General features: G+C 36.4%; 1 protein-coding gene across 1 annotated transcript in view; it reads left to right on the top strand.

Annotated features, from left to right (window-relative positions):
• Nucleotides 1–950: 950 nt before the first annotated feature.
• CNTNAP2 (contactin associated protein 2) overlaps nucleotides 951–16,832 on the top strand; it is a gene marked incomplete at its 5' end in the record, with an annotated part of 1,430,381 nt that continues 1,414,499 nt past the window's right edge. The window contains one exon of the mRNA XM_083378276.1: nucleotides 951–1,047. Coding sequence (XP_083234402.1) covers nucleotides 951–1,047 — 97 coding nt within the window. The remainder of the gene's footprint in view (nucleotides 1,048–16,832) is intronic.

Below are 16,832 nucleotides of genomic sequence, written 5' to 3'. Positions count from 1 at the left end.
AGGGAAATATGCAAAAGATAGGAAGCGGCTGGTTATTTTTCTGTTCAAAGCAAAAGTAAGGGAAAAAAAAAGTTCTTTAGAAGGTTGGAAGGAGAGGCTTCCAAATTCAATACAATGAGCACCACCATCGCCGTTAAGAAGTGTGAGAACTGCGCCTCCCCATTCTTTTGTAGCCATTCCTGCACGGACTTTTGCGCAAGACTAGTGATACTCCTTTAGCTTCCTTTCGCTTTAAAACTAGAGAAGTTCGCTAGGCGGCTCTTCCAGCTAGCGGGAAGTATACGGAAGAGAAGGGAGAGCCGGCGAAAAGGCAAAGAAGCGGGAGGAGAGGATTTTCTCCTCCCCAGTTCTCTCCCCTCCCCTTTAGAATTGTTGGTTATATTACCATTGCTGCTAGTCTTGGTAGTGGCGATAGTATTTTCTTCTGTTGGCGAATGATGAATAAAAGGAGACGCTGTTAAGAAGGGCCTGAGTGTTTGCTGGGCTGATCTAAATGATAGTCTGGCTGGCTGTGCATCTGAGCTTCGTGTACCTGTGCAGAGGAACTAGAGCAGTCAGGCTGAGGAAAGCTCTCAGAAGCAGCCCTCTGCTATATAGGAAGAAGGACTCGGCCGCAGTGATTTTAGCTCGGGCCAGCAGGCAAAGCATTTTCTTCCAATATCCCACTCCGTCTCTCCAAGCCTGCTCCCCGCGAAGTGATCTCAGTCTTTCATACTTCGTTTGGCGTGATACCTCGAAGAAGGCTTGCTTATATCAAGAGAAAAAGTACAACAAAGTGTTGGGGACTTCGTTTAAATCAATAGAATAGGTAGCTGTACCTGGCTTTTATCCCAAAAGTGACAGTGGGTAAGCAGAGGGAGATCCGGGAAAGACCCAGCAAGAGCTTATTCACAACTGTCGCCTGAGACTGTGTGTTTGTGTGTTGGTGGGGGAAGGTCTGGAGGTGCAGGATGGTTGTGGTTCTCCATGCTAGCTGCAGAGCAGCTCTGTTCCTGTGGATCTTCAGCAACATCAGTGGCAGAACCCAGACAGCTCTTGCCTCCTCTCGTAAGTATTTCTAGAGTATTTAATTCATGAGTAATGTCTGATTGGACAGGAAGATAAGACAAGATAAGACAGCTGGGGTCAATTCATTGGGATGAAGATGCTGGTGGCAGCTTTGCTGAACTGAGAATGCTGATTGTTTTCTAGCCTTTCTTTGGTCACTTTTTGTAGGATTTTCTGGAGCTCAACAAACACTTTATTGTTGCTGATTAGCCCATGAGCCATATTAAAATACAGGAAACAGCTTTTAAAACCTCATGTGCACATTGGAGAATGATTCATTGTGACAATAATAGATTTCATAAGTGATTTAGTTGAAGGTGGTAGAATTTTGGGAAGAGAATAAAGTTGTAACTTAAAGTAAAGTTAAGATTAGCTACCAGCTTTTTAAAAGAGTGTTATAGAAGTGGTTAATGACCAGTTGAAGGGCCAGTGGATTTTACAGTGAGTGATAATCCCGGAGAAGATATGATCCTGTTTCTAGATCTAATGAGGAGCAGATTTTTAGGTTTATAAGTTTAAACCTGTAAACAAAACGTCAGCATTTGTTGATTGTTATTGTATACAATGACTTGTCCATTGTTCTTGTAAACATTTATGAAATTACCTCCAAAGAGCAGCAGCACTTTTATTTTTCCCTTCTAAATGAGGTAGGAAGTATTAGTTTTTAAAAAAGAGATGCATTAATTATACATTCAAATAACTAACAATAACATGTAACAACAAACATTGTATCCTATGAAATACAGCTCAGTAACTCTCATTAAATTCTGTTGTAGGGTCGGAGTATGGGGAAGAGGAAAGAAACAGGCAGAAATGACTTTTGGATGCAGTTTCTTATCAAACCCACAATAGCATCTAGTTGCATCCTATCCTATTAGTACAGTTTTTTTCTTGCTTTCTTCCATATGTGTATTTGTACCTGCAGTACACGAATATACACAAACACCCACACTCACAGTGGAGCCTTCGATAATGTTCCTGCTGGTTTTGCAAGCATGATACCGAGCTCCTATTTTGAGTACAGTACTTAGGACCGCTCGGAAGACTTGCTGGCTAGACTGCTTCGTTTATAGCTGGATCCCAGGAGGCTGGAGCACAGGGAGCATATACCATCTCATTCTGAAGGGGAAGCAAAGAAGAAGAGAAGTAGGGTAAAGAGAAATGTCGATGACCTCTTTTTAGGTCCCTTGAAAACGGGGGGGGGGAAGGGGGAAACAACAACCGCAAACCCAAACCTCCTGCCAAGATCAGGAAGGTTGTGTCCAAGTTCAGTACCATGGATAGCAATACTTGCGTTGCTCTGCTGCTGAGGGCAGCAGCTCTAGCGACTCCTGCAAGGCCCACTGCGCAAGGCTGGGGCTGTTGCTTTATCCCCCTTTAGGTTTAAAAGTATGTAAATGGGGAAGACTTGGGGAGGTGGCTCTTTCAGCGAGCAGGGAGTATACGGAAGAGGAGGAGCCGCCGAAAAGATAGAGAGCAGGAGGGACGCGTAGGATTCTCTTTCCTCCCTCGCCGCCTCTAGGTTACTGATTATGCTGCTACCACGATTAGTCGCGGTGGCGACCGCAGTGTTTCCTTCTGTTGGCGAATAATGACTGTAGGAAGACAGAGGCTGTAGATTGCTGTTCTGCGGCGGGAACGTCTCTATTGCCTCTCACACGATCTGATTGCGTGACTGCTTTCTGACTGGCTGAGGCGTGCGTGTGAATCCCGAGGATCAATTCAGCGGCAGCCTGGCAAGGGGAAGCTTTTTGAAGCACCCCTTCTCTTTACAGAAAAAGACTCAGTAGCTGTGGTTCCGGTAACGGCGATTGGAGGAGTGTTGATTCCCGAAACCTGCTCTCTTGCTCTCCAAGATCTTATCATCTTTTAAAATAATATTCTGTTCCTGTTGGTCTGCGTACCTATATTCTGAAAGAAAAAGAACGCTAAAGTCTTGGGAACTTCGTGGAAGAATAGACAGTGACATTTATTCTCAAGGTGACAAGCAGTAGAAGAAGACTGAAGGAAGAGGAAGACGCAGTCAGAATATTTCTTACTGATACCTGGGACTAACAGTTTGAAGGTGCAGGATGGCTGGGATTCGCGTTGCCTGCAAAACAGCTCTCTTCCTGTGGATTTTGAGCAACATCAGCGAAAGAGCCCGGACAGTCCTTCCGTCCTCGCGTAAGTACCGCGCTTCCACACTGAGGCAGTGGCAGTGATTGTATTTGGTGAGGCAGGTTAGTAAGAGAAGTGAAAGGCTTGCATGCAGATTGTTTGGAATTGCTGCAGGGAGGCTCGTAAAATCGCAAGAGAGGGCGGCTGGTGCCGTTTTTTCCTGGAACCGAGGTATTGGCGGCATTTAGTTAAACCCAGGGAACAAGCTGCCGGGTGCTGGTTGTCTTTCTTTGAAATTTTTGTTTTCCCATTCCTGGTGGGATTTTTCTGGAGTTTGATTTCTGAAAAAGTGCTAATGAAGACAGAAGAGAGTGGGTACTTGAGGTTATAATGGGGAATTTGCGGCTGATTCTGATGAATAAAGTTTCGTGTCTTTAAGCAAAATCGGTAAAATGTAAGCCTTCTGAAGAGCTTTTATGATTTGCAGCTATCCGGTGAGTCAGTGAAATTTCATGTCGGGTGGTATCCCTAGGTGCCCCAAGAAGATTTAGTACACTGAGCTATGTACAGATAAAAACCTAACAAGGTTACTGTAGATGCACATTTGTAGTGCTAGTTGTTTGATACCAGACTGACATCGGAGTGAAATATTCTGTTGTTTAACACTTGTAGAAAACTGTTTTTCTAGTTTATGGAACTATTTACAGCATTCCAACCAAAGAATGGCAGTTTGACTTTCTCTTCCAAATGATCTACATACATGTGATACACTGTGCTGACTATTCTGCTTTTGGGGAACACAAGTATTGTATGCTGTTTTCTTATAATCAGTCATACTGAAGATTTAATAGCTAAAGTTGGTAGTGTTTGACTCAGCATATTTCCTTCTACTACCTATAATAGAGTTACTTGTTATTTTGTCACAAAGAGAAAAAAGATATATCAAAGCTCAATCATATCTTGAAGAAAATCTTGCTTGCTGATGTTTGGTCCTTAGTGCATTTGTGAGGAATGACAGTTACCAGTTGGAGTAATCTAGGGCTTGATTAGAGGAATAGCATCTATACCTATTTGATAAAATTCCAAGTTTGGTAAAAAGAGGTATGCTGTAAGTTGTGTCACAAGTTAAAGAAGTGCAAATGTTTTAGTCTATGCAAGATTAAGAAAAACATGGCTTAACACATGAACCATCTCACGACAAATTAATTTATTCCCTCTTTTAAAAATAATTTAATGTTGGGCTTTTTGCTTAGTGCTGTTGGATTATTCTGTATATATTTCTTAATATTTCATCCCAGTTAATATATGCAGTGATATTGTATATGAGGAAGAGAAAGAAAAGAAAGACTCTGTCATCCTTGCTCTGCAGAATCAATATTTGATGTCCAATTTGCTGAAATCCAAATCTAGTTTTCTTCAGGTACATATAAGTATTAAAGTGCAAGATTACCCTTTAATGCGAATGCACACACACACACACACACAATTGTTATATGAGTAGCTTATAGCATATAATATTACATAGCATCCTTATACATATATGGACATACACATTTAGTTTCAATGGTACCTAAATTTGGATTTAGGTATAAATCGATCAAAATCAATCAAAAAGTTAGACAATATTTTTGTAAAGAAAATAATCTGAAAATTTCTTTCTTCAGCAGCCTAAAAAAACACAGTACATAAATAGGTTTTATATAGTCATATTTGTTTTTTAGTTTCCTAGAATGTGTGTTTGTCTCCTCCCCTTCCCTCTTCCCCTCTTTCTGCCTGCCTTCTCTACTGCCTACTGGCTGCTTCCTGTCAAACAGAGTTGTATTATTGTAACTACATTAATAAGGTGGAAGTGGGACAGACTGATAAGGAGGTGAATAGAGGCAGAAACAAAATCAGTATAATCAGGTCTGCTTTCTTGAACAACTACATCAAACCAAATTAAATATTAACATCAGAAATTAGTCAAACACAGTTGTACAGAAAAGCATTAAAATTCAGACTTCCCTTGCTTTATGCTAAAGTTAGATTCTCTTCAAACTTCAAATGAAGTGTATTTGCATAGAGAAAACCTGAACAAAAAGGAGATTTGGAATTTGGTGTCCAATTTTGTAATCCAAATGTACTGACAAATATGCTTAGCACCAGCTTTTCTGTAGCATATGTCCAATTTTTTTTTCTAGGGTTAGGTCTTTTTCAATAAAAAATAGATAATTCACATAAAATGAGGGAAACCTCTTTACTTACTTGAAGTAATCATGAAAGAGTAAAAATGATTTAAAACAAAAAGCTTTAAAAAGTGGTAATGCTACCTAAATGTTCTTATTTATCAATCTTTTGGTGGATGAACCTATTTTGCAGATTTTTGAGTTCCTTGGCAAGAAGTTATATACTGGATTGACTTCTGATTTTTATCGTTTTCTTGTTTTGGCACAGAAATGAATTAAGTAATTGCATGATGGGAGAACACTTTCAGAGCAATCTTCTGAATGTTATGCTTACAGATTGGGTGTGATCCGTATCACTGTAGGATCAGTCATATAATTCTCATAATGCAACTTAATGATACAAACCACTAATGCTATTTAATAGATGAATGCAATGGTTCAAATTCCATTTTGAAAAGGTAGCATGTGATATGTCAGTGTATGAATATAGCATCTTTAAAACAGGCCTCTTTCAGCCCTCCACCCCCTACAGCATGGCTGTTTTCTGCAGCTTCCTGACATGGGCTTAGGTACCCGAACCATCTTTTATATATTATGTTTGAAATGTTACACAGCCTTATCATTTAATACAATATAACTCAATTTTATTATTAACCATGTCTATCTGCCTGTATATCTGTATGCCTGTTGCAAGGAGAACCACAGTTGAGAGAAGCCACTGAAGTCCATATGTATAACTTCGCACATAAGAACATTAATTCTTAGTGTTGCATTATAAATGAATACATTAAACATTTTAGTTTTTTTCATTTAGCAGAATTAACTAAACTAAGTATTAGGGTTAGGGTAAATATGTATAAACTTTGAATCTCATATAAGTTCTCATACAAATAAAATATACAACACATTTAATGCTGTGCTTTAATATTTAATATTTTGAATACCATTTTTAATAATTGCAAACAGCTAAAACTACCAATGGACTGATAAGATTTAAAAGTGACGAAGTAAAGATTCTGAACTATTTATTTTAAAGATAATGAACAGTTTAGCCAGGAGAGGTCATCAGAAGATAAAAAGTAAAATAAAATAATATTTAAAACACTCTCTGTCATTTCTTTATTTTCACATTTAGGAAATAAGAAAATTGAATTTAAACATGGCTTTTTTGGAGAGGGAAGGTTATTGGCAAAAAATAGTGATTACATAATAAATGTAGGCAGATAAACATTCTTTCAGTCTGCTATGAATAGGATAAAATAAGTTGTTTCTTACAGAAAAACACTGTTTCCTATTGCACAAATTTTTTTCTATTCCTTAGCAGATGCTTGTTGGAATAATATGATGAAGAAATAAGAATAAAAAGCAATTTTATGTGTGTAAGCAAACATTGTCTAATATAACTTCAAAAAAATGCTGGTGTGTAATACTTGTAATTTACTCATAGCATCACCCATTCATTATAGATGATGCTGATGCTTTTTCAAATTTGAGAAAGCTAGTGAGATGTAGAATTGTGTACTTGTCTATGAAGATATATATAAAAATATGCAAACATTAGCAGTCTCCAGACAGGATTTCTAACATCACCTATTCATTATAGATGATCTGATGCTGGGCAATGCAAATTGATCACAGATGCATTCTACCTACGTGTTAATTTGAATAGTTGCCAAGGACATTCTGTGCATTGTCTGAGAAAAAAGCATAGCACCAGGTAGAAAATATGAATGTTGAGTGGCTAATAGGCATTCTATTGGGTTGTCATTATACAATTCTATGTATTCTCCCATAGCAGGTGAAGATTTCATTCTTATTAGGCAATGGGCTTCATTACCTGAGCATACTGAATATGGGCACAAACTGAAGAAGCGATGAAGCCTATAAAACTGGATAATGCCTGTTAGCCACTCAACATTCATATTTTTTAGCTGGTGCTATGCTTTTTTGTCAGACAATGCGCAGAATGTTCTTGGAGGCTATTACATTTAACACATAGGTAGAATGCATCTATGATAAATTTGCATTGCCCAGCATCAGTATCACCTATAAAGAATAGGTGATGTTAGAAATCCTATCTGGAGACTGCTAATGTTTGCATATTTTTATTTCTTCAGAGAGAAGTGCACAACTCCACATTTAATTGGCTTTCTCAAATCTGAAGAATAATCTGTAGTGAATACATTAGAAATATAAATTCAATTTATTTCTTCTGGTCAACAAATAAAGGAGTCACATACTGATATTATGCATTCCTTTATGTTTATAAAGATGTACATATAATGGAAAAGTAGTACTTGAAGAATATAACATTGATTTTATTAATAAATATCAAATCCTACAGCAAATAGTATAGATTAAGTTCCAGTTGACTAGTTGTTTATTTTGCTCTTTGCAGTCTGATTTGTTTGATATTTTAGTGTTTTATTCACACAAGATCACTGAATGAAGATCCACTAGTCACAATATACAGTTATAGCAAATAGCTAAGGCATCAGAACTGAGGAGAAACCTCAAAATGTAAGGCTTTAGAAATACAAGTATTGCTGGCTTTCAGATGTTACATTTTATGTTACTCTCCAGCAACTGCATCCTACTGAGACCTCATTTACTCAACATGCAAAAGGCAATGACTTTCACTGACTTCCCATGTTACCTTGTACAAATGCAGTTGTTATCCATAAAAACTGGCAGAACATAAACAATGCATTTGTCAGGAAAAGCCAATATGGTTTATGCTACTTGCCCTTAATATTTCAAAGTGCGAATGGCCTCCTGTGTTGTGATTTCTGAAAATCATGTCAGGCTTCTTCTGATGAACATCTTGCTTAGGCTGTTATCATTTTAACACATTTAATTCCAGTTAATCATCTTTCATCTACTGCAGTTGTGATAGGAACTAATGTAACTTTCATCAATGTTCAAATCAGAAGCCAAAAACTTAGTACCCTTGGCTACCTTGACAAATTATTTAGCCCTTTCAATCTAGATCCTGGAGAATCCTTTGAAATATCATGTGATATGCTCAGTTCCTGGGAAATGCTTAAAAGTATTTCAGATCTGGCAACATTCTAATAAGATACAGTGAGGGAAAATTTATTTGATCCTCTACTGATTTTGTATATTTGCCCACTGACAAAGAAATGATTAGTGTACAATTGTAATGGTAGGTTTATTTTAGCAGTGAGAGACAGAATAATAACAACAACAAATCCAGAAAAAGACATTTCAAAAAAGTTATAAATTATTTCCATTTTAATGAGTGAAATAAGCATTTGACCCCTTTGCAAAACATGACTTAGTACTAGGTGACAAAACCCTTATGGGCAATCACAGAGGTCAGATGTTTCTTGTAGTTGACCACCAGGTTTGCACAAATTTCAGGAGGGATTTTGTGAAGGTCTACAATCTTGTCCCTGACATCCTTGGACAGCTTTTTGGTCTTGGCCATGGTAGAGTTTGAAATCTGATTGGTTGATTGATTGCTTCTGTGGACAACTGTCTTTTATAGAGGTAACAAGCTGAGATTAGGAGCACTCCCTTTAAGACAGTGCTCCTAATCTCAGCTTGTTACCTGTATAAAAGACACCTGGGAGCTAGAAATCTTGCTGACTGATAGAGAATCAAATACTTATTAAGCCATGTTAAAATAGTTTCTTGGTAGTATAACATCCAGTCCGGCAGTCCAAATCCTCCACTTTCTTTCACTTCTTGTAATATTTTGAGTCTAATTCTAGCTTTTTTCCCCATTGCCAAATAAATTTCAATATTGTTGTATTCAGTTCATCAAAAAAGGCTTTTCCTAGCCTTACAGGAATCATTTGAAATAAAAAGATTATTTTTGGTAAGATATTAATTTTTACTGTTGCTATTCTCCCCAGCATTGAAAGTTGTAAGTTTTTCCACTTTTGCAGATCCAATTTTACTTGGCAAAAAAATGATAAGACTCCAGGTCTAAATGGAATACCTGCAGAGATTTATAAATCATTATCAGATGTATTAAGTCCTACTTTGAAAGAACTGTGTAATGAAATATTCCTGGAGACTAAAATACCAAATACATGGACTGAAGCCAACATTAATTTAATACCCAAAGACTCTGACCTATCACAAATAAAAAAACTATAAACCAATAGCACTATTAAATGTAGACTATACAATTTTCACCTCAATAATAGCAGAAAAACTAAATAAATTTTTGATTGAATTTTTTTTATTGAAAAGTTTTAAAATACATTTTATCTTTAACAATCCCCCCTCCCCCCTACCTATCCCTCCCTTCCCCTCCCCCCCTTTCCCCCCTCCCCCGACTTCCCAGAGCTAAGTACAGGGTATAAAAACAAAGAACAATCATAAACATCCATATGCTACCAATAATAAATTCTTAAATCTATCACTCTCTAGCTCATATAAGATAACTACAAACAATACTAATATTACATATAAAGAGAAAAAAAAGAAATAGAAAGGAAGACTTATTCAAATGCTAAATGAAACTTTTTAGTCCCATATTTGTTCTGGATATATTCAATCCATTTTCTCCACTCCATAATATAACGTTCTTGCGAATGATCTTTCAAATAAGCCGAGATCTTTGCCATCTCTGCCAGGTCAGAAACCTTTAAAGTCCATTCTTCTATAGTCGGCAATTCCTCCTTCTTCCAATATTGACCTATTAAAAGTCTTGCTGCTGTAATTAAATTCAACATCAACTTAGTGTCCACAACAGTAGCATCTGTAATTATACCCAACAAAAAGAGTTGCGGACAAAACTTTATCCTTTGCTTGAAAATCTTCTGCATATTCCACCAAATTTTTATCCAAAAAGCCTTGACCTTTTTACAGGTCCACCATATGTGAAAATATGTTGCATCTTCGCCACCACACCTCCAGCATTTAGGCTGATAATTTGGATACATATTTGCAAGCTTTTTAGGATCTAAATGCCATCTATAAAACATTTTATAAAAGTTCTCTCTTAAGTTTTGAGCTTGTGTAAATTTTACGTTCCTCACCCAGATCTTTTCCCACGTGTCCATTGTAATAACTTCTTGGATGTTCTGGGCCCATTTTATCATACAATCCTTAACAAGTTCTGTTTCTGAGTCAATTTCTATCAATGCAAGATATATCCGTTTGATATGTGCTGGACCTTGATTTCTAATTTGCTTTATCAAATTTTCATCAGTCATTGCAAAACCAGTTTTCTGATCTTCTTTCCACCTGGCCCGTAACTGAGTATATTGAAACCAAGTTTGAACAATCTTCTCATCTCGCAAGAGGTTATACGGCTTCAAACACCAGACATTTCTTTCCAAACTTAAAATCTCCTTATACGTAGTCACATCATGTTTGAAACCAACATTTATGTTTTCTATTGCGTGTTTTGGAATTGCCCACAATGGCATCTTACAGTCTAACTTATGTCTATACTTCTTCCAAACTCTCAACAATGCCTGTCTTAAAATATGCACTTTAAACACATTATCTACCTTCTTATCATACAACAAATATGCATGCCAGCCAAATAACAAGTCGTGGCCCTCAAGATTTAATAATCTCTCTTGTGTCAAATTAATCCAATCACTTATTCCTGCTAACGCAGCAGCTTCATAATATAATTTAAGATTGGGCATTTTGAGACCACCTCTTTCACGAGTATCCTGCATAATCTTAAGTTTAACTTGTGGCCTTTTCCCTGCCCAAACAAATTTATTGATACCCCGTTGCCATTCTTCCAAATTAGAATCTTTCTTAAGAACCGGTATCATTTGAAATAAGAATAAAAATTTAGGCAGGACATTCATTTTCACTGCTGCGATTCTTCCCAACAAAGACAATTGCAATTTTTCCCAACTCTCCATTTCTTTTTGAATTTTTCCCCATAATTTTTCATAGTTATTTTTATATAACTTTGTATTAGAGGGTGACAGAAACACCCCCAAATATTTGACCCTTTTAGCAATCTCAAATCCAGTTAATCCTTGTAAAAGAGCCTTTTGCGATACTGTCATATTTTTGGCCAGAATTTTAGTTTTTTGTGCATTGACTTTAAATCCAGAAACCTTCCCATATTGCATTATTATCTCCATCAGGTCCACAACAGAGTTCTCCAGCTGGGTCACCGTAACAACCAGATCATCTGCGAACGCTCTCAATCTATAATCCTGATCTCTAATTTGTATACCCTTAATTCTATCCGAGTTCCGTATTTTTACCAGTAATATCTCCAATGTTAACACAAATAACAAAGGCGATAACGGACACCCTTGCCTTGTGCCCTTCTCAATATTACATGCTTCTGTCAAACTATTGTTAACTATTATTCGGGCAGTTTGTTTTTGATATAATGCCCTAATTGGTTGCAAAAATTTATCCCCAAAATTCATTTTATCTAAAACTTTCATCAAAAATTGCCAGTTCAATTGATCAAAGGCTTTTTCAGCATCTAAAAAAATTAGCGCCGCAGGGATCTGGTTGTTCCTTTCCAAAAACTCTAACACATCAACTATATGCCTCACATTATTTTTCATTTGCCTACCACTAATAAACCCAGTTTGATCCCCATGAATCACCTGTTGCAGAACCCTCATCAATCTATTAGCCAACACCTTAGCAAATATCTTGTAATCTGTATTTAAAAGTGATATCGGTCTATAGTTTTTTACTTGAGTAGCATCTTGATCTTCCTTTGGAATCAAAGAGATAAAAGCAGTTCTCCAAGATGGAGGCACCTTTCCCCCTCTCTGAATTGTCTGGAACAGTTCCTTTAACAGTTTTATCAACTCTAATTGTAAATTTTTGTAGTAAGCCGCAGTCAAACCATGCGTACCTGGCGCTTTGTCCACCTTCAATTCCTTAATTGCTATAAGAATTTCTTCTTCTGTTATCAATTGATTAATCTCCTCTTTTTGTGCTTGCGTAAGAACCGGGATGCTAGCGTTCTCCAAATATACATCAATGTCTTTTTCATTAATCTTCTCCTTAGCATATAATTTAGAATAAAAATCCACAAAGGCTTCCTTAATAAGATCCTGTTGAAACACAACCTTTCCCTTATGTTCAATTTTATCTATATTAGAAGCCCTTTGCTTTTTCCTTAGTCTGTAAGCTAGCCATCTACCTGGCTTATTAGCATTGCAAAAAGTATTATGCCTGGCAAACCGCAAATTGGTTGCCACTTGATCAGCCATCAATTTATCAAATTGTCCTCTTAATAGCTTAATAACCTCCTTAGTCTTCACATCCAATGGATTCAAAATTAAGGGCTTTTCTTTTTCCCTAATTTCATTCTCCAATTCTTTCCTTCTGGCTTCCAAAGTACGTCTGCATTTATTATTTATATATATCAACACTCCTCTCATGTAGGCCTTGCTAGCATCCCAAACCATATCCATAGAGGTATCCTTGTTCATATTAATTTCAAAAAAATCCTTCATCTGCTGTTTACATTCTTCCACATTTCTCTGATTTCTAAACAAATTCTCATTTACACGCCACGAGCGCCTATCCCTATTGTCCTTATTGATCTCTAACCAAACTGGGCTATGGTCAGAAGTAGTTCTTGCACAGATCTTTACCTTCTTAATCCTAGAAAAAAAATCATTAGTCAACAAAATAAAATCAATCCTGGAAAAAGTTTGATGTCTGTCAGAAAAAAAAGTATAATCCTTTTCATGTAGGTGTGTGTCACGCCAGATGTCTCGCAATTCCAAATCGTCCTTCATTTCAAAAAAAGATTTAGGCAATCTGGCATGTCTCGGAACATGCTTAAAAGAACCAGCCTTATCCATCTGTACGTCCAAAACACCATTCCAGTCTCCCATAAAAATAAACGTTTTGTAATCCAATTGAGTAAGCTTTGTATGAAGTAGACTAAAAAAGTCAGCTTGTTGTTGATTAGGAGCATACAGTCCAACTAGAAGCATTTTTTTTTTACCTTCTAATAGCAAATCTATCATAACATATCTTCCTTGCTTATCTGCTTCAATTAATTCCGCTGTTAGAGTACTTTTAACGTAGACAACCACTCCATTTTTCTTATTCATCGCAGAGGCAACAAATTGCGTACCCAACCTTAAGTTCGATAATTGAATTTATACATATAGATCAAAATAATTTTCTACCTAAAAGACAGATAAAAATAATTTAAGAATGATTCTTGATGTGTTAGAGTACTATGAAATTCATCCAGGGAAACAGATGGCTTTAATATTCTTTGATGCACAGAAAGTGTTTGACAATGTAAACTGGTGATTCATGTTTCAACAACTTATGGAAATGAACTTTGGAGAAAACTTTATAAATGTAATTAAAACAATTTATCGTAAACAAACAGCCAAAATAATTGTAAGTGGAGATTTCACAGAAAAGTTTAACATTTTAAAAGGCACAAGACAGAGATGTCCACTATCTCCATTACTATTTATACTAACACTGGAAGTATTCAATAGAAACATCAGACAAGATATAGAAATTAAAGGACTGGAGACGATGAAAAAAAATAAATTCCAAGCATTTGCAGATGACTTGGTTTTTATATTGGAAGATCCACTGAAAACAAGCACTAAACTTATGGAGAAAATAGAAAAATTTGGAGAAGTGGCAGGGTTGAAAATAAACAGAGAAAAGACTAAAGTGCTACAAAGAATCTAACAGAAAAACAAAAAAATCATCTAACAAAAAACAAATCTTCAAATAGTTAAAAAAGTCAAATATTTGGGAATTTATCTAACAGCAAGATGTGTAACAATAAAATAAGATAACTATGTAAGGCTTTAATATTTCTTGATGCACAGAAAGCCTTCAGTAACACAAACTGGCAATTTATCTTTCAGCAACTAGAGGAAATGGATTTGGGAGAAAACTTTATAAATGTAATCATAACAATTTATTATAAACAAAAATCCAAAATAATTGTAAATGGGGATTTTACAGAAAACTTTGACATTAAAAAAGTCACAAGACAGAAATGTCCACTATCTCCATTATTATTTATACTAACACTGGAAGTATTGAATAGAAACATCAGACAATATATATAAATTAAAGGATTGAAGATAAAAGATGAAAAATATAAATTACAAGCTTTTGTAGATGACTTGGTTTTTATATTGGAAGATCCACTTGAAACAAGCAAACAAACGTATTGAGAAAATAGAAAAATTTGGAGGAGTGGCAGGGTTGAAAACAGGAAAAAAAACCTAGCAAAAAATCTTCAAATAGTTAAAAAAGTTAAATATTTAGGAATTTAATTAACAGCAAGATGTGCAACAATAAAAGAGGACAATTATGCAAGATTGCTAAAACAAATAAAATTGGATCTGGAAAAGTGGAAAAATTTACAACTTTCAATGCTGGGGAGAATAGCAACAGTGAAAATGAATATCTTACCAAAAATACTCTTTCTATTCCAAATGACACCTGTAAGACTGGGAAAAGCCTTTTTTGATGAATTAAATACAACAATACTGAAAGTTATTTGGCAAGGAAAAAAATCTAGAATCAGATTGAAAATGTTACAAGAAGTGAAAGAAAGTGGAGGATTTGGACTGCTGGACTGGACATTATTTTCAGGACCCACCTCAATCCCACATCTTAAGAAAGCAGAACTCTTGGAAGTGATTTCTTCCAACAGGAACTTTTTATTAAGAGTAATTGATAGCAGGCATAATAGACAGTATCTGAGATTTCCCATGCAGAGTGATAAATCAAAGTATTCCTAAACAAGCACTCACCCCATAGTCCGCCCACCCGATGTGGAACGGCTAATCCCCAGGTGTTAAGTCCATCATGGGAAAAGGGGAGATAGCATTGGCCTGTCTCCAGCTCATGCAGTGATGGTTGGCGGCTTCTTCACACCTTCCTCTGAGACCATAGACATAAACCAGACACTGAGGTTACATTCCTTATTTCCTCCCTTGTTCTAGCTGACCATTTAGGAAGATAGAGTTCAGAGAGAGAGATAACACAGGAAGCAAATTGCTACATTGCAGTGGGCGGGTAGAGGACACAGAGGCAATAAACAAAGCAAAAGTTTACATAGCAGTGGAAAGAGGAAGCAAAGGCAATAACCCCACATCCTCCCTCCCCCTTGGGAGTATGGCAGAACCCAGGGAAAATTTTGGGTCAGAGAAGATAGATAGAAATGAAATAGGAATGGGTTCTGACAGTTATACTACCAAACATGGCTTAAAGAGTGGATAATGCTCAAAGATAAAAGACTATTACACCTAGAGGGGCATGACCTACCTGCCTTTCTGTGGTATGGGAAGAATAAAATTCATAGATACTTTCAATACCACTTTATAAGAAATCCACTTATTTTAGAATGGGGAAAACGAAAATTTATATCAAGAAACTTGGATGGCTTTCCACAATGGAAACATTTACTTACCCAAATGTAATTAATTACAACAAAGTTGTGACCTATAAAGATATTTTGGACAATGAAGGGAAATTGAAAGACAAGATTTACAAGAATAAGGTATTGATCCATCATGGTGGCCATATTTACAAATCCAAATGAGATATGAAAAAGATGCTAAAATAATGGAATTTTATAAAGAACACACAGAATTTGACCAGATACTGCTAAAAACATGAAAAACTGATTAAGAAACTCTATAAATATCAGTTAAGCTTAAAGATGGAGGACAAACAAGTAAAAGAGACTATGATAACATGGGCAAAGAACTTTGGACATAATATAGAATTAGAAAACTGGCAAAGATTATGGGAAAGAAATGCTAAATTAATGAAAGCAGTGGCATATAAAGAAAACGTATATAAAATGTTTTACAGATGGCCTTTAATACCAGTGAGATCAGCAAAAATGTTTAAAAGTACTTCAAACAAGTGTTGGAAATGCAACCAAAGACCAGTTACATATTACCATATCTGGTGGACATGCCCTAAAGCAAAAAGATTTTGGTTAAAAATATACTTATGGTTGAAGAAAATGACTAAAAAACAAATAGATTTTAAGCCAGAATTATTTTACTTAGGATAATAGGAGTAAATTATGAGAAAGACTATGTATATTTAATGGTACATGTACTGTGGTAAGAATTATATTTGCCCAATATTACCAACAGAAGAAGAATTAATTAAGAAAATTTTAGACTTCCTGGTGGCAAGCCTCTGTCGATGGCGGCTGTTTCGGCCGTCAGCCCTGCTGTTTTCCGTTGGAGCCGCTAAAACAGCGACGATCAGCTGTTTTGCGGCTCGGAAACCCTCTCCTTGGGAGAAGAGGGGAGGGTGAGCATTCAGGTAGAGCTCCCCTAGACCCCAAGAGTTTAAATTCTGGGGGTTGAAGGGTGAGAGCCCCCCCGAAGCCTGAATTTGCTCCAGACTCAGGGACTCCTCTGCTCCAAGGCTTTGGAGTGGAGCAGGATGCTGCAACCATCCCTGCAATCAACAATTAACTTTGGATTACTTGGATGCAGGCAGAGCTGTGCAGGGGAATATTGAAATAGCAAGTATTTGAACTTTAACTCTGGTTTACTTTGAAAGAAAAAG

This window comes from Vipera ursinii (genome assembly GCF_947247035.1).
Source record: "Vipera ursinii genome assembly, chromosome: Z".
Lineage (NCBI taxonomy): Eukaryota > Metazoa > Chordata > Lepidosauria > Squamata > Viperidae > Vipera > Vipera ursinii.
Note: the sequence above shows the minus strand (reverse complement) of the source record. Positions and strands in the feature narration are given on the sequence as shown.